Source organism: Telopea speciosissima, chromosome 11, assembly GCF_018873765.1.
Source record: "Telopea speciosissima isolate NSW1024214 ecotype Mountain lineage chromosome 11, Tspe_v1, whole genome shotgun sequence".
NCBI classification, from domain to species: domain Eukaryota; kingdom Viridiplantae; phylum Streptophyta; class Magnoliopsida; order Proteales; family Proteaceae; genus Telopea; species Telopea speciosissima.
In genome coordinates, this window is record NC_057926.1 from 43,279,610 (window position 1) to 43,304,635 (window position 25,026).

Genomic DNA, 25,026 nt, shown 5'->3' on the forward strand with positions numbered 1-25,026 from the left:
TAGAGAGAGAGAGAGAGAGAGAGAGAGAGAGAGAGAGAGGTTTAATATGTTTCTCAGGTGGAGAAGAGTGGGGATTGTGACCTGCGTGGATGGGGTTGCAGAGGGGTGGGAGCAAGAGGAAGAAGAAGGGAAATAGTGTAAGGGCAATAGGGTAACTTTTTATAGGTAAAAAAATTATAATTGGTAATTTTTTTAAGTTTTTCAAATTTATCTGTTACCTAGCATTAAAAAACTAACAGACTGGGAGTAAGAGAAGTCCAATTCAAAAAAGTAGGGGAGGTCTGAGTAGTTGTCAAAAGGATAGGGAAGGTTTCCTGAATTGTCAGAAAGGTCAGGGGAGGTCTAAGTAATTTGCTCTAAAAGTAACGGTAGAGACTCATTTGTTATATTGGGTGTAAATCAGGGGGTGATCTGAGTTTCGATTGAAAAACAGGAAGTGATCTGTAATTTACCCTAAATAATTTTAGAAGGAAGTATGCGCTTGAATTCTCCAGATGGTTCTTCTGACTTTCCCCTTTTTCTAATGAAAATTAAAAAACCAGAGAAGAAAAATGAGAGCATCTGAGTCGTTCCTTCGATCCACTTCTCCAGAACCACTGGACCGGAGTGAAGTGATTCTCAACGGCATCTCTTTTCTTCTGCATTTAAGTTTTCTGATCTTGAGGTTTCTCTAAGAGAGAGAGAGAGAGAGAGAGAGAGAGAGATGTCTTATCTTCTGCCTCACTTGCACTCGGGCTGGGCCGTAGATCAAGCCATCCTCGCCGAGGAGGAACGACTCGTCATAATTCGATTCGGCCATGACTGGGACGAAACCTGCATGCAGGTACTCTTTTTCTCTATTGAACATTTGATTATTATAATAGTTTTGTTTTACCTTGTTCTTTTCTGAATTTTCTTCTAGTTTTATTTCTTCTGTTTGTCTGGGAGTTTGTGGAAACCCTACCGACGACCTCTGTGTTGAGGGATTCAGTTGTGTTGTTGTCCGTAATTAAGAGGGTTTAATATGTAGTTTTTATCAATGAGAAAGAACTCCATATGGTGATATGGTTTTTATTGACTTACAGTGTTAATTTGGCCGTTGTTAGAGAAGAATCTTTGAGTAAAATTGAACATACTTATTTGCACTAAACAAGGGTGTAGATCCATTGATTTTTGGTTTTTTTTTTTGGGCTGATGATTTAATCTTGCTGGATGAAACAAAAGAGCAAGGATAAATGACAAGTTGGAATTATGGAGATTCACCTTGAAATAAAAAAGTTCTAAGATAAGTAGAACAAAAACATAGTATATATTATGTAACTTTAATAACAATACAACTGAAAGTGTGATGGTGAAAATTGATGATAGGGAGATACTGTAAATTGATCATTTTAGGTGCCTAGGTTGGAGAAATAGAGGATGGTGTTGCAAAAAGAATAAAATATGGTGGATGTAGTGGAGCGGCATGTCTCGAGTGTTGTGTGATTGACATATTCCTTTAAAACTCAAAGTACAATTTTATTAGATAATATTACGACTAGCAATGATATATGGAGTTGAATATTGGGCACCAAAGTAACAACATATAAACAAAAACGGTGTAGTTGAAATGAGGATGTTGAGATGGATGAGTGGTTAAACTTAAAAAGATAAAGTAAGGAATGTTATTCCGCTGAGTAGAATTCAACAATGGATTTGAGTCAGTGATTCAAAGACTTCCTTTCCTTGATCTTGATTCGCATAAAACAAATAAAAGCTAATTTAGGAGTAGCTTCAATAAATGATAACTTGAGAAAATGTTAATTGAGGTGGTATAGACATATATACAACAGAGGGGGAGAATTGATGCACATGTACAATTCTGGGGTCTGAAAGTCACCTTCGGTGAACCTAGAACTTTGGCCCCTAATACTATCCCCAGCGTGAGATTGAATCCCGAACTCAGGTCTGATTCTGAACTTTCTGCCGCACTTTGTTTCAGCCAATTTCTTTGGATCGTGAAACTGCTGAACCATTCGATTGTTTGTTGGGTTTGATAGATCTGTGAATCAGCAACATATCCCTAAAATTTCGATTCAATTGTAGGTCAGTTGAGAGAGTCCTCCTAATCAGAACCTCTTTTGTTCCTCTGACTCTTGATCTTGGTTGAGAGGTTGAAGACAACCTCCTCACGTTAATACTTAAATCCCTACTATCATATTTACTCAAAAAACCGTATAGTTCTGAGTTTATTTAATTCGTTCTCTGTCCTTATTATTAGTTTCCAGTAACACCCCCCACTTAAGTATTTGCTTCCAGTTGAGTCCATAACTCTGTTTTCTCTTCACTTGTTAACTCTGAACTTCAAGATAACTACAGCATTGCCATTTACCACATTATTTTTAGTTTCTTTCACTTTGGTGGATTCATAGTGACCCAAAAGAAGGGTTTTGGGAATCTGGGTTGCATTACTAGTACAGCCAAACCAGAGCATCTAATACAAGATAAAAAGGCATAAAATACATTGGTGTTGTATATTTCTGCAGACATTCTGTAAATTTGAGCTCCCTTGATGTCTCTAAAATCAATCAATCATTACAAACTCCTTGTGTGTGGTACTGATCCATGAATAGAGAGCAGCCAAAAAATGTTTGGAGGAGACTCAAAGTTTATGATATACTAAGATTCCAACATCGGAGACAGCAACAATGGTATTAGAATAACTTACTTTCATCAATTGATTTTCCATGTCTTTCTGTGGTTTCAGTAATATCTTGACAATATTTTTGCACCACCAGATGATCTCTTTTTTCAAAAATTCTAGAGAAGGAATTTGTTCTCCTGTCTTTCCAATTCATCACTGGAAGATCTGAGTGTTTTCCTAATAAGGTAGTCTTTTACATAAACTTCCTCTCAGTGGATCTGGTTTTTCTAATTGTCAGCTCGCATGGAAAAATTTAATTTATTTCTGTATTGAGGATTTGCAAGTGTCATGCTCCTGAATCCATTTTAACCCTTCAAAATCCCCTGTTTGGCTGTGATTCCAACAAGCATTGACGTTACCTTTGTAGGTGCACAAACAGCCTCCTCTTTACTGATATCTGAAATGTGAGGATTAGACATATCAGACAAATTAAGCAGAAAACCAATTGAAAACAGGTTGAGCATGTGTCTGATGATTGATGTAAATCCTTAACTCTCTCCTCCCAAATTTTTGATGATTCTCAGAAACATTGGTTTGGATGTCAATCTCCTTAACTGATCTTTGGGCAATATTTTCTCTATCTATTGGTACAGATGAACTTCCCCCCCCCCAAAAAAAAAAAAAATCTGCTCTTTTTCTCTTAAAACATTTGGATGGTCATTTGTTTAAGTGAATCTGGTATTAGAGAGATTTGTTGTGGTATGATTCCCTGGACGGAGCTTGAAGTTTGCATTGTTGTTCTGCAAGTATCTAGTGTGAATGAGAATGGAATTGGGATGCAGTTATCAAGTGCGAACTGAGTATGACCATTGGACTGCCCTGTGGGTGATTCTGGTTTTCTGTGGCTTAATCATTCATACTAGACATACTATATGTTACTTTGATTGCCAATTTGTTTGAAGTTCATATTTCTAGTAAATCATCATTGGGTTTGACAGTTAATATCAATTCACATGTTTATATTTTCTAAGATGCATTGGTTGTTATGATGTTTGGAATGGAACTGTTGTGTTCTCTTCCTCACCTCATTGTAATTTAACCTACACTGCAATTCTTTTTTTATCTGTGGGGGTGGGGTTGGTTGATTTCCATTGTGCATTCTATTTCTTTCCTTATTTCTCATTGTCTTGGCTACAAGGGCAATTAGTGCCCTACTTCTCTTATCTCCCAAGCTGGAGGGCATTTGGTGCTCAGAGTTTCCCTTTACTCTGGTTAGAGACGAGTAATCTTTGGCTATTCGAACTGTAAAAACACACCATCATGGATTATATTAGCGCCATTATTTGACTGTTAAACAACAACCATGACGACAACGACAACGGCGACTAAATGGGGTCGGCTACAAGGATCCTTGACCTCGAATCGGCTCTATTCGAAGTCATACATGATACAAGTCCCTAGCTAAGCATGGCTTTCCTCACCACTTCCCTTATGGTTATTTTAGGCCTGCCCTTGGCTCTTTCATCCAAATTCAGGCCCTTCCCCTGTTCTCTTTTTCCTGCTAACAGAAGTTGAATGATTTGTGTTTGTTTTCAGATGGATGAGGTGCTGGCTAATGTTGCAGAAACGATAAAGAATTTTGCTGTAATATACTTGGTGGACATTACGGAGGTGCCTGATTTCAATACCATGTACGAACTTTATGATCCCTCGACAATCATGTTTTTCTTCCGCAACAAGCATATCATGATTGACTTGGGTACCGGAAACAACAATAAGATCAACTGGGCTCTAAAGGACAAGCAGGAGTTTATCGACATTGTTGAGACCGTCTATCGTGGTGCCCGAAAAGGTCGTGGTCTGGTGATTGCCCCCAAAGACTACTCCACCAAGTACCGATACTGAGCCTCTGATACTTTTATGTTGTTCATTGAACTGCACAACATCCTACTCTTATAGAAAAATTTCAACTCTTGATGCTTGAACTCATTATGTAAGAATTGGAGAACAATGAAACACAAGTATATTCTGTATGATAAGTTTTTGTTGTTTATGAGCATTGAATTCAGGAGTGTAAATGTGGTCCTGGGTTGAGTTCCCAATTGTCCCAGATCAAGAAGTGGCCCAATAGGCAATAGTTGCAAACCAGAGAGTCACTACAAGGTGCTTACGATTTTAAGGTATTGGGATGGAACATATTGAGATCACTGAACAACGTTCCACCAATGCTATACTGACTTGTCCCTTATTGGGTTGTTTTGGTTATAGGGCAAGAGATCCCCTTTGAAATCCTTCCAAGGACTAGCCCTGAAACCTGTTTTTAAGTCTGGTTGGCCTGGATTTCACTAAGCACAGCTGAGGAGTTGTTGAGGGTGGACTATGTTAAAGCCTAGTCCTCTTCGAGTCTACTGGTTATGATTTAATGTTGAGTTTCTCTTCAACCATGGTGGAAAGAGAATCTTTTCACCGACCACCTTTATTGTTGTTGCATGTGGCTCCTTCCCTAAGCTCTGTTTGTTTGCAAGTAATGGGAAGGGAAGGGAAGGGAAGGGAAGCCAGTATTTAAAAGAAAGAATGTGTTGTAAGCGTGGTTGTATAATCTACCTAAAATTCTTATCATATGTGGTAATTATATATTTTTTTTAATGTAATATTTATTTTTCTTTTCAAATTGAAGGGATTTGTTGTTCCATTATGACTATTTGGTTGTGGGTTGGAGTCAGGAAACAGCTTCTCTGCGAAAGAAGCGATAAAGTTGCATATATTTTGATCTTCCCTAGACCCCGTAGTGATAGGAACCTTGAGCATTGGGTATGTCCTTTTTAAATTGAAGGGAATGGGACTTGATGAGTTAGTTACACAAGACAAATAACCTTTTTTCTTTTTTAAATTTTATTTCTCTTCTTTCTCTCTATATTTGTATGGGCCAAACAACCTTGATACAAAATTCATACTGTTTCACACTGGAACTTTCTTATATCTTAATGGAGCCTGGTCTAGTCGATTTGGTGGGGGGGGGGGGGGGGGTTGGATTCTGGCCTAGAAACTTGATTTTCTGCATGAAGGATATGGTGGCTGCAAATATGAAAGTGGAGCAAGGAGTAGTGCAGCCTGAAACTGAGTCTGTGTCTCAATATAACCTATGTGTTTATAAGTTTGAATCTCATGCCAATTAAAGTATAACATAGGTTCTATGGGTCAGTGGTTATAATCATCATCCACAATCCAAAGATGCTAATGGAAATGACTAGATGTGCATATAACATTACGGAAAAAGATCAGTCAGGCTGTGTGGTGTCTGCGGTCAGAAGGTGGGGGGTGGGGAGAGGCGAAATGATTGCCCTGGCCCCATGAAATGTGAAAATCTTACCATTGATGTCCCATACATGCTTTCATTGGCCTCACGTGGATGCAGGGGCTACGCAGCTTGACAGTGATCCCGAACCCATAACATTAGGAGTAGAGTTCTATGTGGGCAAGTGTACAACCCATGCCTAAACATAGAGGCGAAATAACTACACTACCCCTATGAAAGACAGAAATCCCACCTCCATGATACCATCACACACGCTCTCATTGGTTTCCTCACAAAGAATGCCGCCCCATAACATTATTACTCACTCGTATGTTATTCAAATATGAAAACTGAATAATGGGATAATCTGTTTGTAACATGGTAGTAACAACTGACTGATAGTGTTCTCTTGGCCTTAATTTTTCTTTTCCTTTTTTAATCTCTCTCTCATTCCTACATGTTCTCCTCACTTGTGGTTACTTCAAGGAAGGTAACACTGCATCTCGCAATCCTACTTATATATTGCACTAGGACTGTTGATTGCAGGGGTCGAGGTGGGAGAGGGCGATAGGAAGGTTTGCAGGGAGTGAATTGAACAGGGGTGAGGTGGGGAGGGAGCATGAACGGGGCGGGGAGACAATGAGCAGGGAAGAGTTGCAACGAAGGGGGGGGGGGGTGAGGACAGATAATGATGTGGGCATAGTATTAAAACTCGTCTTGGAAAGTCATTTCGGCCACATCGAAATTTCGCCGAAAAATTGTATTTATTCTATGAGTTTTTCTTAGTCATTTTCGGGGTGTAAAATATCAAAATACCGAAACAAAATGACCGAAATTTCATTAAAACTGTGTATTTTCTAAATCAGAATTTCGAAAATATTGCATTTTTTACCATTTCAACATAGCATCTCTTCGAAAATAAATAATTTTTTTTGGGGTCCCACATGCTTAGGATCTTGGCATCAATATTGCAAACCTCCTATATTGGGAAGTAGAGCCAGAGACTCCACCTTGACTCTCACCGAGGTGTGACATTAGAAACAGTAACTGCATTTACAGAACAAATGATAGTGGAAGATTGATTAGTTTGGACCACAAATCTTCCCAAAGCAAATGCAGGTTCTGTAGGCTGAGGAAGATCTCTAGAATCACTTTCTAGCATAACAATGACATTTGACATGGTGGGTCTATCATCTGCTTCTCTTTGAACACAAAAAAGCCCACAAAATCAAAGATCTCATATCAAAAGATTGATCCTTTTGAAGCCAAAGGATCTACAATTGGTTCATGTGGAAAGGATTTAATTGAAAAAGACCTGCAAATTGACGACAATGTTATCTTCATTGCACCTCTGTTACCTGTAAAGAACTTGATCATCACTTGTACCAAGTCATGAATCACCCCACACCACCATAGATAGGGCCATAGCATCTAAGGAGGAGGGGGAAAAAGAAGGAAAGAAAGAAAGAAAAGGTGACTTTTATTTATTAGAGATTATTTTGATTCTCAGTGCAGTAATATGAAGTATTTATGCTTAACTTTTACTAAGATTCTCATCATCAAAACCACTCTAGATGGATTATGGGAGTGGTTAAAGGAAACTTTGATTCTTCCTTCAAGAGACATGTCAACAACACCTTCCCCTTTCTTTCCTTCACTACTTGCTTTACTTTTCTCTTCTTTTCACCCTTTTTTCAGGCTTCTCTTATCTGTATATTTCTTTTATTAAAACTTAGAAACAACCAAAGACAAATACATAGATGTAGATGAAAACAAAAGAGTTTCTATTAATTGTATTATACTTATACTTTGTTTCCAAATCCCTTTAATTACTGAAAGATCTGTAACTTATTTTCTTCCCGTCCTTTTTTTTTTTTTTTTTTCTTTCTCACTTAATCCTTTAGCTTTGCAATTCTTAAAGGGAACTTTTAGTTGAGTTGATATTCACTGTTTTTCATTATCAACCTTATCGTATCATCTCAATTTCTAAAGCTAAACTTCCACATAAAATAGTCTTTCAAGCTAATATCCATACAAATAACTTGTCTCTTTTCTCTTTATGTGGGGTTGAGGAGTTGACACAAGTCTAGATTTGAACCTTGGATTCTTTGCCCAGCAAAGGCCAACACAACCAAACTGATGTAGAAATCATTGGTCTCAAACACATATTTTAGTGAGTTTCTGAGAAGGAAACAAACAAAAAAAAAAGAAAAAAAAAAAAGAAAAAGAAAACCCCTCTCTCCCTTATTGAAAGAGAAAGCATGTGTATATTGATCCTGAAAAGGTGCAATTTGGCATGTACAAGGTCATCCAAATTTTGCGCGCTAGAGAGGATATCTGCTACATTTCCCCCTTTGCGTTCATAAATACCCTCCTAGGTTTTATTATTCTAAAATACCCTTTAAGATTACATTTCCTTGGCTGCCAGCAGTGTAGCGGCAAAATTTTGTCCATGTCAACCCACCATCTTATATGGAGATGGAGAGTTTTTTTTTTTTTGATGGAAACACAAGAAATATATTAGATAGAACCCGAAAGAGTTACATCAGACCAAGTATTTTCAAAATTACACCTTTCTGATGAGGCTTGAAGGGCTAATTTCCTAGTTAGTTTGAGTTTTTTCTCCCTCCCCCCTCTTTATGTGGTCTTTGTTGTTCTTTCTCTTTGGTAATGAATTTTTTATTCACCCAAAAAAATGATCGAGGGGTCCTTGTTTAAAGAGAAAACATGTGTAGTAAAATTCAAAGTTGCTTTTGATAGTTGGAGATGGAGAGTATTTACACTCCACATATTTGGACATTACCATGATCAACATAGTAATTAGTAAGCCCTACATTGTGAAATGGTGAGGTGGCAGGGCCCACCACAATCATGTAGGAATATTCGTTCGGCCCAGCCTCTCTCTCTCTTTCTCTAAAAAAGGAGTAGTTGAACCTCAGGGACTTGAGCTTCATTTCAGACTTTACATTCCACATCTAATGGCTACTTTCTCACTACACCTTCACTTCCAAGTGATCATTGCTCTCTTCTTTCTCAATCTCCATTGCTGGAACTCTCACATATTTGCTGAGACTACAACCAATGTAAGTTAACTTCATAATTGAATTAATTAATAGGGTGACTAAGTGAAACAATATTTAATAACTGAAGAGATCCATCATTAATCATATTAGTACTTTCACTACCTCAGGTGTACATAGTGTATATGGGTGAGAAGCAACATGAGAACCCAGCAATTACTGTGAAGTCTCACCATGACATGCTAGCCACAGTGCTGGGAAGGTATATAAATATATACATATATATAGAGAGAGAGAGCGATAAATTCCTCCTTCCTTCATTCTGCTTGACATTAGTGTATATATCATAATTACGTATTAAAACTTTCTTGAATTTCTTTCTGAAGTAAAGAAGCTGCCAAGAATTCAATTCTGTACAGCTATAAGCATGGCTTCTCTGGGTTTGCAGCTACTCTTAGTGATTCCCAAGCAGAAGCAGTTGCAGGTAACTATGAACTACTGGCTGGAAGAAGCTTTAATGTTCATGAGCATATCTTCTTTTAATGGATACTAATTACATAAATAAATTGTAGACATGCCGGGTGTTGTCCGAGTGTTCCCTAATCGCATTTATAAACTCCATACTACCCGAAGCTGGGATTATCTTGGACTCAATCCACATGATCAGCATCAAAGTAACCTTTTAACTGAAGCTAATATGGGTGATGGGACTATTATTGGTGTGATAGACTCAGGTAATTAACATATGATCCTTAATGCATGGCTAGCTTTTAAGGATGAATTCTACCCTTTGAAGGCCCCAACAATCTGAGCTACTGATAATGATGGATTTGTTGTGGGATTAATTTCCTTAGGAATCTGGCCAGAGTCAAAAAGCTTCAAGGATGATAACATGGGTCCAATTCCATCGCGTTGGAAAGGAATTTGCCAAACTGGAGAGTCTCTCAATTCAACTCACTGCAATAAGAAACTAATAGGTGCTCGCTGGTTTGCAAAAGGAGTTAACACCACTGGGCTTGAAGACTATTTGTCCCCAAGGGACAACACAGGGCATGGGACTCACTGTGCTTCCATAGCTGCAGGTCGTTTTGTAGGAAATGTAAGCTATAAAGGGCTTGGTACCGGTTTAGCTAGAGGGGGAGCACCTCTTGCTCGCCTAGCAATCTACAAGGCGTGTTGGAATGGATTAGGATGTTCAGATGCAGATACACTAGAAGCATTTGACATGGCCATACATGATGGAGTAGACATTATATCTGCTTCTATAGGGGAAACATTACAGCCTCTGGGGGACTACGTCGATAATACACTTGAAATTGGTGCATTTCATGCAGTAGCAAAGGGGATAACTGTGGTCCTTCCGGCAGGGAACGATGGCCCTTACTCTTATACAGTTGAGGACACAGCTCCTTGGATCATCTCTGTTGCAGCCACCACTATTGACAGGGTTTTCCTAACAGAAATTACACTTGGAAACAAACAAACTTTCTTGGTAATGTCTAAAGGGTTTTAAGAATCTAAAAAACAAACTCATGTTATAACTGCTACACTTACTTTCCATTATCATATTTGTTGCAGGGCCAATCCCAATCACCTGTAAAGCACAGAGGTTTCATCGATATTGTATACTCAGGAGACCTGGCTATAGATAATGAAGCTGATGCAATGTGATAATTTTTTGATATTTCCTCTTCTTCAACCTTGCTTTTAACGTTTAGACTTTTCCCCAAAGTTTGTCTTTTGGTTTGGTGCAGAGTTTGCGAACAAGGAAGTCTCAATGAGACATTAGTGGCAGGAAAGGTTGTCCTCTGTTTTTTACAACCATCTGAACAGGATTTTGGAGTTGCATATGTCACAGTTGGGAAAGCAGGAGGAGTTGGCCTTATATATACACAACCTCACACTGACCTTATCATTCCATGCCCTATCCCTTGTATTAAAGTAGATTATGAAATAGGGACAAAAATAGTTTCCTACATCAGAAGAACAAGGTAAGGAGATAATGACACCCAATTGATGTTTGTGGTCTAATTATTTGGGTCTGGCACATTAATCAAAGATTAATCACATTAATGCATTTAATCCCATTTGCCTGCAGGAACAAGTCAAGTGTTGTGAAGCTCAGTATGCCCAAGTCTGTAGTTGGGAAATCAATATCTCCGCGAGTGGCTTCATTCTCATCTAGAGGACCAAGTTCTTTGTCACCTGCAGTGTTGAAGGTGTGTTTAGGCTCAGAGAAAATATAAGTGTATAAGTTTTTCTTTGGCAATAAGAAATTATCTTATTTGAGGAAAACTTCCTATGCATAGGATTCCTTCATTGCAGTATATATACTTCTAGTATTTGAAGTTATATTAATTGTGGTGGCAGCCTGATATAGCTGCACCTGGAGTGAACATCTTAGCAGCATATCCACCACTGCTTAACGATGGTCACGGGTATGCATTTGATACCGGAACTTCAATGGCTTGCCCTCATGTAGCTGGAGTGGCTGCCCTCATCAAATCATTGCACAAAGATTGGTCACCTTCTGCCATAAGATCAGCAATTGTGACTACTGGTGAGTCTTTTATACATTTGAGATTAACTTTTACTGAATAGCTGCTTACATATGTCAAACAACTAAGCCACCCCCCCCCCCCCCAATCCATGAACATTGGCAGCCTCAGTAACTGGCACAGATGGACAGGTGATATGGGCACAGGGAGATACTCGCAAGCCAGCTGACCCTTTCGATATGGGTGGAGGGCTTATCAATCCCAAGAAAGTGGCAGATCCAGGGCTCATTTATGATATTAACAAGGAGAACTACATTCAGTTCCTCTGTTCCATGGGCTACACCAGTAGAGAGATTACCAACATAAACAAAAGAAAAGTCTCTTGTACGAAAAATAAGTATTCCGAGTTTGACCTGAATCTCCCCTCTATCTCCATCCCAAGCCTTAAAAATACCATAACAGTCACCAGGACTGTGACAAATGTGGGGTCTGTTAATTCATTCTACAGAGCTTTGGAAGAATCTCCTCAGGGTGTTAGAATGAAAGTTGAACCACAGACACTATCCTTCAATTCATCCATCAATATGCTTTCATTCAAAGTGACCTTTACTTCTACTCTGAAATTACTTGGGGATTACTCATTTGGAAGCTTGTCTTGGACTGATGGTCAGCATTTGGTCAGGATTCCGCTGGCGGTTCGTGTTGTTGAGTATGAATCTTTTGTGGACACGTAGGGGAGCAAAAACATAACAACATCAAGATGAAATGCATTTTGAAATCAAGAACATCTCCAGAGCTTATCTATGTATATTTATGAATGCATATTTAAATGGAAACTACATATGGATTTTAAGCTTAGAGAGCTGTTCAAGCAAATAAAAGTATCACCTTTTCTAAACCAGACTCTTAACTAAGAGGGTTGCTTCCTTTATGCCTTGTTCTCAAGCATTTGAATTTAAGAATTATACGCATTTTCACCCTAGAGCATGAACTTGAGGCTTTAGAGAAAGAGCACAATCCCTATCAGAAGGTAGGTCACTAATTCAAAGCTGATGTCAATAACAGAAATTGAGGAATAAGTAGGCAATGACTTGAGTTTGAGGACAAGTCAGCAGGTTTGGGGTCTTCATGATTTCCTGCATGTAATAGATTAACTAGAACAAAACTAACCATGAACCAAACGAAATAATGGACCCCCCTCCTTTTCAAAATAAAGTTTGTTAAAGCTTAATGAAAACCCATCATTTGATACCCAATGAAATCCTACCTTTGTTACCAAAAAAAATAAAATAAAATGAGATCCTACCTCTTTCCTCTTTGTAACAAACAAGGACACTCGTTATTGACAATGATACTTGTTATTGAAGGGATTGACAGAGACACTTATTATTGAGGCTCTGTTTGTTTCGATGTAAAATTTTCATAGGTAAAATTTTACATGGTTCATATTGAAACATTTTCCAATGTTTGTTTCTGAGAGGTAAAATATGAAGTAAAATGTTACCGTAAAATTTTCCAATGTTTGTTTTTCATTTATTTTACATCTTAAAATTATTTAAAATAATTATATAATATGCCATTATTCCAAAATTGAATCAGACATTTCATATTTTAGGGTTATAAGAACCCTCCAAGGTAACAATAGGTGCACGCAATATGAGTATCTTCCATCTTTAGGTTTATTTCTTAGTGGTTACGTTGATAGCCATTCACCAAGTAAACTACAATTTCTACTTTGCATGTATACTTTTATTGAAGACTATAATCATCAATTGTTGTCGTGGCTTATAAAACACATATGATCTCAAGAGCAAAGAGTGGTTTGTCAGATACACCGTGTGCCTAATTTGAGTGGCTCATTAGTTGGAGAGCTCTGGTATGGATGCAACCCGATTTCTTAATCCACACTAACTATGACACATTATTTGTAAGCTTTTTCTGTTTTAGTTATAATTTCAATCAATCAAGAAAATTACCACTAGGGATGAATTTATACTTTTGATTAGACAACCCACAAAGTACAAAGGAAAGTCAAACACCCCAAAGGAGTGAACAAGAAAGAACTAATGCAAGGGAGATTCGAAAATTTCAAACATTGGCTCATTATAGAATCAATAAACTTGGATTGGTAGGAGCCATCCTTGATCATGCCCAGAATGGCTTCAGTGCTGTGAAGATCTTTGAAGTTATGCTACTGAACAGTGAGCTTAGTCAACGGCAAGTTATGATGTAAATCGCCTCTTCGGAGTTTGATGACTGCACTATCTTAAGCCATTGCAACTTCCTTCTTAGTTTTAAATGAATGTTCACCTTATATTTATGATTCAAAAGAATAAACACACTAATATTAGGATGAAGAAATTGTTTTAAAGACTAGCAAGTGAAGTCACTTGACACCAATTCTGGATGGTGAGTGAGACTAATTCCTTTCATGCTTTGATAAAGCAAAACCAATTCAGGTCTTAAAACATGCTATTTTAAGACACCAATTCTGGTTGGTTTTGTTCTTTTCTTCTTTGGTAATGAATATCTTATTCACTATAAAAAAACAAACATGATTTTCTTTCTTTTAGGTGTTTGATTATGCTAGTCTATTATCTATTCTTAATAAGTTCCAACTCATGTTGAGGAAAGGTGGAAGTAGCTGAACATTGAGCCTTGGGATGGATACAAGAAAGCTACAAGTGGAATCAATAAATCAATAATGAGCACCTATGGAAATTAAAGTCCCCTACAAAGTGGAGATGGCAAATCCATGGACTTGAAAATTGAACTTTTCTTTTTGTTTTTACTTTAGGAAAGTGATTAAAGATATAGCTTTTATAATCAATTTGAGCTCTGGATTGTGAATGATACTTTCAGAATGACTATCAAAAGATCAAAAAGGGATTCAACACTTCAATTTTACCATTAAAAAACAGAGTACTTTATTTGAATTGGTGGACCAAATGATTAGGGAACCCAATTAAGCAACACAACTACCCTTTACTACTAATAGCAAATACGATATACAACAAAAGCAAACCATGCCCAATAATAACAGTTCCATTCTCTATCAGGATTGGATTTTAAACTAATATGAAAGAAAATGAATAATACCATACATGAAAGCAAGAATACTTAATAGACATCCATTTTTAACTGTGAGCAAAATACCAACAAATGTACATAGAAATTTTACAGGCATCAGAAGAAGTAACAGAGTTTCTTTCCATACTATAGCTTTATTCTTACGACATAGTCCATTCATTCAATAGAGCAAGGTAAATTGATCTTTGTTAGAAGAACAAGATGAAATTGAAGCCATACATTTTGAAATGGTGAGTTGGCAGGTCCCACCATAATGAGCTGCTTAGCGGTATCGTTATGATTTCATATGACTATTTGTTGCAGTTGGCCTCTCTCTCCCTATATAATGGAGCAGTTGAACTTCAGGGGCTTAACCAGAGGTTCATTTCAGACTTCACATTCCACATCTAATGGCTACTTTCTCACTACACTTTCACTTCCAAGTGATCATTGCTCTCTTCTTTCTCAATCTCCATTGCTGGAAGTCTCATACATTTGCTGAGACTACAACCAATGTAAGTAACTTCAGAATTTAATTAATTAATAAGGTGACTAAGTGAAATATTAATATCATTAATCATATTAATGCTTCAACCGCCTCAGGTGTACATAGTTTATATGGGTGAGAAGCAGCATGAGAACCCAGCAATTGCTGTGAAGTCTCACCATGACATGCTAGCCACATTGCTCGGAAGGTATATATAAATTCCTCCTTCATTCTGCTTAACATTACTGTATATATCATAATTAAGTATTAAAATTTTCTTGAATTTCTTTCTGAAGCAAAGAAGCTGCCAAGAATTCAATTCTCTATAGCTATAAGCATGGCTTCTCGGGGTTTGCAGCTACTCTTAGTGATTCCCAAGCAAAAGCAGTTGCAGGTAACTATGAACTACTGGCTGGAAAAAACTTTAATGTTCATGAACATATCTTCTTTTAATGGATACTAATTACATAAATAAATTGTAGACATGCCGGGTATTGTCCGAGTGTTCCCTAATCGCATTTATAAACTCCATACTACCCGAAGCTGGGATTATCTTGGACTCAATCCACATGAGCATCAAAGTAACCTTTTATCTGAAGCTAATATGGGTGAGGGGACTATTATTGGCGTGATAGACTCAGGTAATTAACCTATGATCCTTAATGCATGAGTAGCTTTAAGGATGAATTCTAACCTGTAGAGTCCCCAACAATCTGAGCTACTGATAATAGAGTCCCCAACAATCTGAGCTACTGATAATAGAGTCCCCAACAATCTGAGCTACTGATAAAGATGGATTTGTTTTGGGATAAATTTCCTTAGGAATCTGGCCAGAGTCAGAAAGCTTCAAGGATGATAATATGGGTCCAATTCCATCGCGTTGGAAAGGAATTTGCCAAACTGGAGAGTCTTTCAATTCAACTCACTGCAATAAGAAACTAATAGGCGCTCGCTGGTTTGCCAAAGGAGTTAACACCACTGGGGTTGAAGACTATTTGTCCCCAAGGGACAACACAGGGCATGGCACTCACTGTGCTTCCATAGCTGCAGGTCGTTTTGTAGCAAATGTAAGCTATGAAGGGCTTGGTACCGGTTTAGCTAGAGGGGGTGCACCTCTTGCTCGCCTAGCAATCTACAAGGCGTGTTGGAATGGATTAGGATGTTCATATGCAGATATACTAAAAGCATTTGACATGGCCATACATGATGGAGTAGACATTATATCTGCGTCTATAGGGGAAATATTACAGCCCCTGGGGGACTACGTCGATAATGGACTTGCAGTTGGTGCATTTCATGCAGTAGCAAAGGGGATAACTGCGGTCCTTGGGGCAGGGAACGATGGCCCTTACTCTTATACAGCTAAGGGCACAGCTCCTTGGATCATCTCTGTTGCAGCCACCACTATTGACAGGGTTTTCCTAACAGAAATTACACTTGGAAACAAACAAACTTTCTTGGTAATGTCTAAAGGGTTTTAAGAATCTAAAAAACAAACTCATGTTATAACTGCTACACTTACTTTCCATTATCATAATTGTTGCAGGGCCAATCCCAATCACCTGTAAAGCACAGAGGTTTCATCGATATTGTATACTCAGGAGACCTGGCTATAGATAATGAAGCTGATGCAATGTGATAATTTTTTGATATTTCCTCTTCTTCAACCTTGCTTTTAACGTTTAGACTTTTCCCCAAAGTTTGTCTTTTGGTTTGGTGCAGAGTTTGCGAACAAGGAAGTCTCAATGAGACATTAGTGGCAGGAAAGGTTGTCCTCTGTTTTTTACAACCATCTGAACAGGATTTTGGAGTTGCATATGTCACAGTTGGGAAAGCAGGAGGAGTTGGCCTTATATATACACAACCTCTCACTGACCTTATCATTCCATGCCCTATCCCTTGTATTAAAGTAGATTATGAAATAGGGACAAAAATAGTTTCCTACATCAGAAGAACAAGGTAAGGAGATAATGACACCCAATTGATGTTTGTGGTCTAATTGTTTGGGTCTGGCACATTAATCAAAGATTAATCACATTAATGCATTTAATCCCATTTGCCTGCAGGAACAAGTCAAGTGTTGTGAAGCTCAGTATGCCCAAGTCTGTAGTTGGGAAATCAATATCTCCGCGAGTGGCTTCATTCTCATCTAGAGGACCAAGTTCTTTGTCACCTGCAGTGTTGAAGGTGTGTTTAGGCTCGGAGAAAATATAAGTGTATAAGTTTTTCTTTGGCGATAAGAAATTATCTTATTTGAGGAAAACTTCCTATGCATAGGATTCCTTCATTGCAGTATATATACTTCTAGTATTTGAAGTTATATTAATTGTGGTGGCAGCCTGATATAGCTGCACCTGGAGTGAACATCTTAGCAGCATACCCACCACCACTTAACGATGGTCACGGGTATGCATTTGATACTGGAACTTCAATGGCTTGCCCTCATGTAGCTGGAGTGGCTGCCCTCGTCAAATCTTTGCACAAAGATTGGTCACCTGCTGCCATAAGATCAGCAATTGTGACTACTGGTGAGTCTTATATACATTTGAGATTAACTTTTACTGAATAACTGCTCACATATGTCAAACAACTAAACCCCGCCCCCCCCCCCCCCCCCCCATCCATGAACACTGGCAGCCTCAGTAACTGGCACAGATGGACAGGTGATATGGGCACTGGGAGATACTCGCAAGCCAGCTGACCCTTTCGATATGGGTGGAGGGCTTATCAATCCCAAGAAAGTGGCAGATCCAGGGCTCATTTATGATATTAACAAGGAGAACTACAATCTGTTCCTCTGTTCCATGGGCTACACCAGTAAAGAGATTACCAACATAAACAAAAGAAAAGTCTCTTGTTGGAAAAATAAGTATTCTGAGTTTGACCTGAATCTCCCCTCTATCTCCATCCCAATCCTTAAAAATACCATAACAGTCACCAGGACTGTGACAAATGTGGGGTCTGTTAATTCATTCTACATAGCTTTGGTGGAATCTCCTGAGGGTGTAAAAATGAAAGTTGAACCACAGACACTATCCTTCAATTCATCCATCACCATGCTTTCATTCAAAGTGACCTTTACTTCTACTCTGAAGTTGCTCGGGGATTACTCATTTGGAAGCTTGTCTTGGACTGATGGTCAACATTTGGTAAGGATTCCGTTGGCGGTTCGTGTTGTTGAGTATGAAGCTTTTGTGGACACTTAGGGTTCTTTTTCTTTCTTTCTTGTAGTTTTCGACATAAAATTGAAATAAAACACCTCGTCTTCTACTTCTTATTGTCCCATGGAGCCCTTTGAAATGATTCATATATCCCTTGATTGGATACGGATACCTCTAAATGGATGTGAGAGTGAAAGAAATCCAGATTTTTAATTATCCGTTTACATGTCTAACTTATGTAACCCGGACCTTCCTCTCCCAGACGAATAGGATTCGCTGTCGATCCATGTCTCTTAGTTGTCTTAATTCTTTTCCTCACTCTCTAGAACCTATGAGAGTGAAAGAAATCCAGATTTTTAATTATCCGTTTACATCTCTAACTTATGTAACCCGGACCTTCCTCCCCCAGACGAATAGGATTCGCTGTTGATCCATGTCTCTCAGTTGTCTTAATTCTTTTCCTCACTCTCTAGAACCTATTGAATTTTCAAAAAACCTCAAGATCATTAATTATTTAATTTTTTATTATTAATTGATATCTATTAAAATTGTATAGATTAGGTTCAAGTTTATCCAAACTTGAATCTAGCTACTTTCCAACCGGTTACAAATACAGATGTGAATCGAATCGAACCCAATTCTTCGACTATCCATTTACATCCTTAATCTCTCCCTCTCTCCCTCCTAATTTCTTTAAAACTAATACCGAAATTGGCTTTATCATCTAATTAAGATGGTACAGAATATTTATTTCTGTCTTATAAAGTTTAGGGTTGATGTTCTCTGTGCCGCAGCGCAGGCTGCACCTAGACACATGGGCCTATCACTCAGGAGGGCAGGGTGGTCATTGCACCCCCCCCCCCCAATGTGTCTGGGCGTAGCTTACGCCCCTGGCACAGAGAACATTCTCCCTAAAGTTTATTACAAATTAAGAAATTTTTTTTTTAGTGAAATACAAATTAAGATAATTAAAGGCAATATAATGAGTTACCATTTGCACTTATACTAGCAGGCATATACGATGCCAGATATCTGCTTGACTGAATTGTATTTTATCTCCAAAAGAAAAAAAAACTTGAAAAATAAACTACAATAATACTATCACACATGTCCCCAAGACTCTTCACCAAAGTCTCCACTTTGCCAGGACTTCAAGGATCACAAGATCACCACCATTAGAGACTCTTCAAGGGTTTATCATCAATCAAAAAACATTTCAATACTTTTCGACCTAATTCTAGGCATGAGAAAAAATAATTCAAAAGAATAAAGGTGTAAATTTGTACTGATTCCCGAATGCCGAAAACATTTTCGTATCGAATATCTATATCGAAACATATCAAATTAATTCGATATGGTATCAGTATGGGATATTTGTACCAAATCGATATTTGATACAGTATCGGTATGAACATAATACCATAATACACACCATACCATGCCATACCAATACCGTATGAGATTTCTATACCAAATCGGTATTCACTTTGGTATTAATATGGAATATATGTATAGTGTACCATATCAAAACCATACCAATTGACATCCTTACAAAAGAATTTCAGCACATTTTTTTTGGGTAGAGAATTTCAGCACATTAAAAAAAAAAAAAAAATAGTAACCTCTCACAACTGACGGGTTTTGAGAGGATCACGGAGAAGTTGCTCTCGACTCAAACCCATTACCACTAGGCCTTACCATTATGTCGAGGTCCGCATCTCATCAATGATAATTATACTCTCTCTTTCTTCTTAAATATAAAATTTAGTTTTTTTTTTTTTGGTTTTTTTCCAAGTTATAACTCTTAATTATCATTGTCCATTGATGGATCTTTAAGTTATTTGGAAAAACAAAATGAAATAAAATAAATTAAAAGACTTGAAATACAGGAAGCATCAGACTAGGCCAAACGAAATTTTAGAAACTGGATAGTTCTAGTTGGAATACTGAAAAGCTTTCTTAGAAAGCAAGTTCTATTATGTGTGTTTATATAGGACAAATGAGTCATGCCCTAAACATGGAGCAGACCGTTACAACTTTACTGAACATTCTAGAATTACAAATACAAGTGGACATGACAGGTGTACAAGTGGGACCATAGGACCATAGAGTCAAGAGGTAAAATCCTTAACATCCCCCCTGCAAATGCAACATACCTTTGAGAACGTTGAGTTTGGATCAAAGTGTCCCAAAATGAGCTGAGGAAAGACCTTTGGTTAATATATCAGCCAATTGATCTTGGGAAGAAATGAACTGGACGAGAAGTTCCTGATTCGAAACCCTATCACGTACGAAATGAAAATCGATTTCAATGTGTTTGGTGCGAGCATGAAAGACCGGATTGGCTGTCAGGTAGGTGGCCCCAATGTTATCGCACCATAAGACGGGTGGGGTGGAGGAAGAAAACCCAATCTCCTGAAGTAACGATTGGAGCCAAGTAAGCTCAGTGGTAGCCAAAGCTAAGGCCCGATATTCACTCTCCATACTAGATCGAGCCACAGTGTGCTGTTTGCGGGACTGCCAAGAAACTAAATTGCGCCCAAGGTAGACCAAATATCCACTGGTCGATTTACGGTCATCCGGACAGCTGGCCCAATCAGCATCAAAGAAGGCGGATAATGCACCCGAAGAGGTGTGATAGAGCTGTAGATCATGGAGAATAGTGCCCTTTAGATACCGTAGGATGCGCTTCACACTTTGCCAATGTAAATCCGTCGGACGAGCCAAGAACTGACAGGCTTTATTGACGGCAAAAGTGATATAGGGACAAGTGAGGGTAGCATATTGTAATGCTCCAACTAGGCTCCGATAGACTGTTGGGTCAGCCAAAGGGGTACTCGAGACTTTGGATAAGCGATCGGTGGAGGAAATAGGCGTGGATACAGATTTAGCCCTGGTCATCTGAGAGCGATCCAGGAGATCATATATGTATTTTTACTGAGAGAGGAGGATACCATCCTTATTTGGAATGAGTTCCACCCCAAGAAAGAAACGGGCATGGCCCATATCTTTAATGGCAAATTTCTTGGCCAAGGATCCAAGAACGGCGGAAATCGCACTACTAGAGTTGCTCGTGATGAGTATATCATCTACATAGATCAAGATGAAGAGGGTAATAGTGGCAGTCCGGTGAAAGAAAAGGGAGTTATCAATTTTGGACCCAAAGAAGCCCAAAGTGACCAGAAAATTACTCAACCATTGGAACCAGGCCCGTGGGGCCTGTTTCAGCCCATAGATGGAGCGTTGTAACTTGCAAACATGATTGGGAAAGTGGGGGTCCTGAAAACCCGGTGGTTGATGCATGTAAATTTCCTCGGTGAAATGACCATGTAAAAAGGCATTGCTTACATCCAATTGGCGAACCGACCAACCGGAGGATACAACAATAGCCAAGATAGTCCGCACAGTAGTGGCTTTAATAACTGGGCTGAAGGTTTCCCAATAATCCAGCCCATGGGCCTGGGTATACCCTTGGGCCACTAACCTGGCCTTGTGCCTCTCAATCGTGCCATCCGATTCTCTTTTTAATTTAAAAATCCATTTGGACCCAACAATCCGCTGACCCTAAGGAGGAACAGTGAGCACCCAAGTACCATTGCTAATTAAAGCATTAAATTCTGAAACCATTGCTGCCCGCCAAAGGGGACTCTTGGAGGCTTGAGAAAAACATGTGGGTTCAATTGCTTGGGGAAGAGAAGTAAGCAACGCTAGTGGGAGAGGATGATTGGTGGCAAAATAAGATAAAGGAACCTTGGGTTTGTGGGCCCATCACGTGAACGTGTCACCATAGGATGAGAGGGAGGGGCAGGAAGAGGTAAAGGGCCCAAGGAGAGTGGTGGAATAACCGAGCTAGTAACAGAAGAAAGCATAGGGACCGGGGGGACCACGACCTGACTTGAGGAAGCATGAGAAGGTGGGACTGGGCTTGAAGAAACAGGTGGTGCAATGGGAGGAGCAGAAGGCACACATGGTGCAAGAATCGGGGCTGAAGAGGCATAAGGAGAGGGAGTACCCAAAGGAGATGTAGGAGGAGGAGTGCTCAACCAAGGAATACTCGAGGAAGGGAGAGATGGAGAGGAATGGAGAGAACGATAAGGGAAACAGTGCTCATTGAAAACAACATGCCGAGACACAATGGTTTTGCCTATGAGTGGATTGAAGCACTTAAATCCCTTTTGTTTAGAGGGATAACCTATGAAAATGCATTGAGCAGATCTCTCCTGAAATTTATGAGAATTGAAAGGACGAAGAAGAGGGTAACAAGCACAACCAAATGTTTTAAATGAAGCATAAGATGGATGATGATGGAAAAGCCTGTAAGTAGGAGATGAATGAGACAGAACAGGTGTTGGAAGGTTGTTAATAAGGAAAACTGCCATTTTAAAAGCATGGTTCCAAAAAGAGAGTGGTAAACCACTATGGTGAAGCAGGGTAAGCCCGGTTTCGACCACATGCCTGTGTTTTCTCTCAACCGATCCATTTTGTTCAGAGGTATGGGGGCAGGTGATGCGATGAGCAATGCCACAGGTAGCCAAGAAGCGAGATAGACTCCGGTATTCACTCCCCTAGTCTGATTGAAAATATTTAATGGTTGTGCTAAATAGATTTTCAACCAAAGATTTAAATAATTGAAAGATAGGGAGAACATCAGACTTATGGGCGATGGGATAAATCCATGAAAACTTGGAATAACCATCCATAAACATAACATAATAACTGTGTCCAGTTACAGATAAGAGAGGAGTAGGGCCCCATAAATCTGAGTAACAACCTCCAAAGGAAATTTAATAACAGTACTAGAAGAAAGAAATGGTAATTTGTGAGACTTACCAACTTGACAAGAAGGACAAACAACAGGAAACTGAATAGAAGAATAAGGCAAACCAAAGGTAGAAATGATACGGTGGACTGTCTGAAGAGAAGGATGGCCGAGGCAAGCGTGCCACTGAGCCAGAGAGGATCGAGTAGCAGGAAGGGCGGCCGGGGAGGAGCGAGCTGAGATAGAGTCGTGGAATGACGAACTTGCCAAAGATAAGGGGAGGTGATAGAGACCATCTTTAACACAACCGGTCAGAAAGACCTTCCTCGAGGAGTGATCCTTAACAGAAAAGGAGGTATCAGAAAACTCAAAGATAACAAGATTATCGGAAGCAAGCTTTCGAACGGATAGGAGATTAGCCTTAATGGCAGGGACATGAAGCATATTAGTGAGATGGAGTGGAGATAAATTATGAAATAAGGTAGAACTGCCGGTGTTAAGAATCTACAAACCTGTGCCATTGCCAACGTGAACAGAGTCATTGCCATGGTACTCAGATGGAGAAGAGATGTTCTGGAGATCGGGAGTGATGTGGTGGGTAGCCCCAGTGTCAGGGTACCAAAGCTGGGAACCAGACACAGCACCAGTGAAGTTGGCATGAGGTGAGGAAGGAGAGAAACGTTGGTAGTAGGTAGAAGCCAAATGACCAAAACAGTTGCAGATTTGGCAAGTAGCACCTCGTGCAGACTAATGGCCAGTAGCTCTAGTAGACGATGAATCTCCATGATGGGTACCAAAAGTAGAGCGATGACCAGCACTAGAGTACCCTGCGCGACCACGCCCACGACGATAATAGCTATGACGGCCAGAATCAGAAAGCCGTGAAGGGGCGTCGGTAGAATGATCGGGTGAGGAACCAGTGGTCTGAGAAATAGGAGGAGGCTGCTTGGCTGCAACATTAGCAGAGGAACCGGTGAGATCCAGAAGAGAAACAACCGACCTAATCTCCTTAGTTAACAAGAGACCATGGAGATCTTTCATCAGAATCAGATTCTCGCGAGTGGTAACAGAAGTCACAAAAGCTAAGTATTCAGAGTTCAAGCCACCAAGTGTATAGAGAACCAGGTCCTCCTCAGATACAGGCCGAGACGTAACTGCCAGTTCATTAGCAATAGACTTAACGCGTTGAAGATATTGGGCCATGGAGTCACCACCCTTTTTTAGATTGTGAAGACTGAGCTTCAATTGCATAATCCGAGCTTGAGACTGAGAGGCAAAGGCAGCAGCAAGGTGAATCCAGACTACAGTAGAGGTGGTTAGACCGACGACTTGTGCAAGGACGCCTTCAATGAGAGAAGAGCGGATCCAACTCAAGAGGAGTTGGTCCTGGCGCTGCCAAGTGAGGTACTCGGGTTGACAGAAGGAGAGGATGAAGCAGAGGAGTCCATAGGTAGAAGAACCTGAGGTGGGCAGGGAGTAGTACCGTCGATATAACCCATAAGACCATGGCCTTTAAGTAATGGAATAAACTGGGAACGCCAAATGAGGTAGTTGGTAGGAGATAGCTTAATGGAGAGAAAGTGATGTAGGTTAGAATAGCCTGAAGAGCTATCAATGGAGGAAATAGTGGATTGAGTAGACAAAGGAGATGTTGACATGACAAAAGAGAAGGAAAAAGAGAAAAAATATCTCAGGAAGAAAGCAACCTGGTGCTCTTGATACCAAGTTGGAATACTGAAAAGCTTTCTTAGAAAGCAAGTTCTATTATGTTTGTTTATATAGGACAAATGAGTCATGCCCTAAACATGGAGCAGACCGGTTACAACTTTACAGAACATTCCAGAATTACAAATACAAGTGGACATGATAGGTGTACAAGTGGGACCATAGGGTCAAGAGGTAATATCCTTAACAATATCCTTAACAATTCTTACTGGACAAATTTGTCACCCCGGGTCGGATCGAGTACTGATTGCTTCCGATGATCCAACTCCTGGATGTGAGCCACTTTCCTAAAGAAAGACTTCTTATGAAACTTATCAGAATCCTCCAACACATTATCCGGGTTTTCCAGCTCCGACAAAGTCCCTCTCTTCTTCTTACTCACCAACACTTTCGGAGAATGCTTCAACTGA

General features: G+C 39.4%; 3 protein-coding genes across 4 annotated transcripts; all 3 read left to right on the plus strand.

Moving 5' to 3' along the window:
* Positions 1–675: 675 nt before the first annotated feature.
* LOC122646014 (thioredoxin-like protein YLS8) lies at positions 676–4,659 on the plus strand. The gene is made up of 2 exons (XM_043839468.1): positions 676–823; positions 4,199–4,659. Exons 1-2 carry the CDS (start codon positions 704–706, stop codon positions 4,505–4,507), a joined length of 429 nt encoding a protein of 142 aa, XP_043695403.1. The 5' UTR covers positions 676–703; the 3' UTR covers positions 4,508–4,659.
* Positions 4,660–8,868: 4,209 nt separating this feature from the next.
* On the plus strand, positions 8,869–18,196 carry LOC122646016 (subtilisin-like protease SBT3.9). Its single transcript, XM_043839469.1, has 10 exons — positions 8,869–8,980; positions 15,088–15,179; positions 15,268–15,365; positions 15,454–15,612; positions 15,794–16,431; positions 16,518–16,606; positions 16,694–16,930; positions 17,038–17,158; positions 17,310–17,499; positions 17,609–18,196. Exons 1-10 carry the CDS (start codon positions 8,876–8,878, stop codon positions 18,175–18,177), a joined length of 2,298 nt encoding a protein of 765 aa, XP_043695404.1. The 5' UTR covers positions 8,869–8,875; the 3' UTR covers positions 18,178–18,196.
* Positions 9,268–10,525, plus strand: LOC122646013 (subtilisin-like protease SBT3.9). Of its 2 annotated transcripts, XM_043839467.1 has the most exons (3): positions 9,268–9,401; positions 9,490–9,651; positions 9,772–10,525. In XM_043839467.1, exons 2-3 carry the CDS (start codon positions 9,492–9,494, stop codon positions 10,428–10,430), a joined length of 819 nt encoding a protein of 272 aa, XP_043695402.1. In that variant the 5' UTR covers positions 9,268–9,401; positions 9,490–9,491; the 3' UTR covers positions 10,431–10,525. The 2 variants fall into 2 exon arrangements, with proteins under 2 accessions (XP_043695402.1, XP_043695401.1); XM_043839466.1 differs by lacking the exon at positions 9,268–9,401 and having other exon boundaries at positions 9,480–9,651.
* Positions 18,197–25,026: the final 6,830 nt, after the last annotated feature.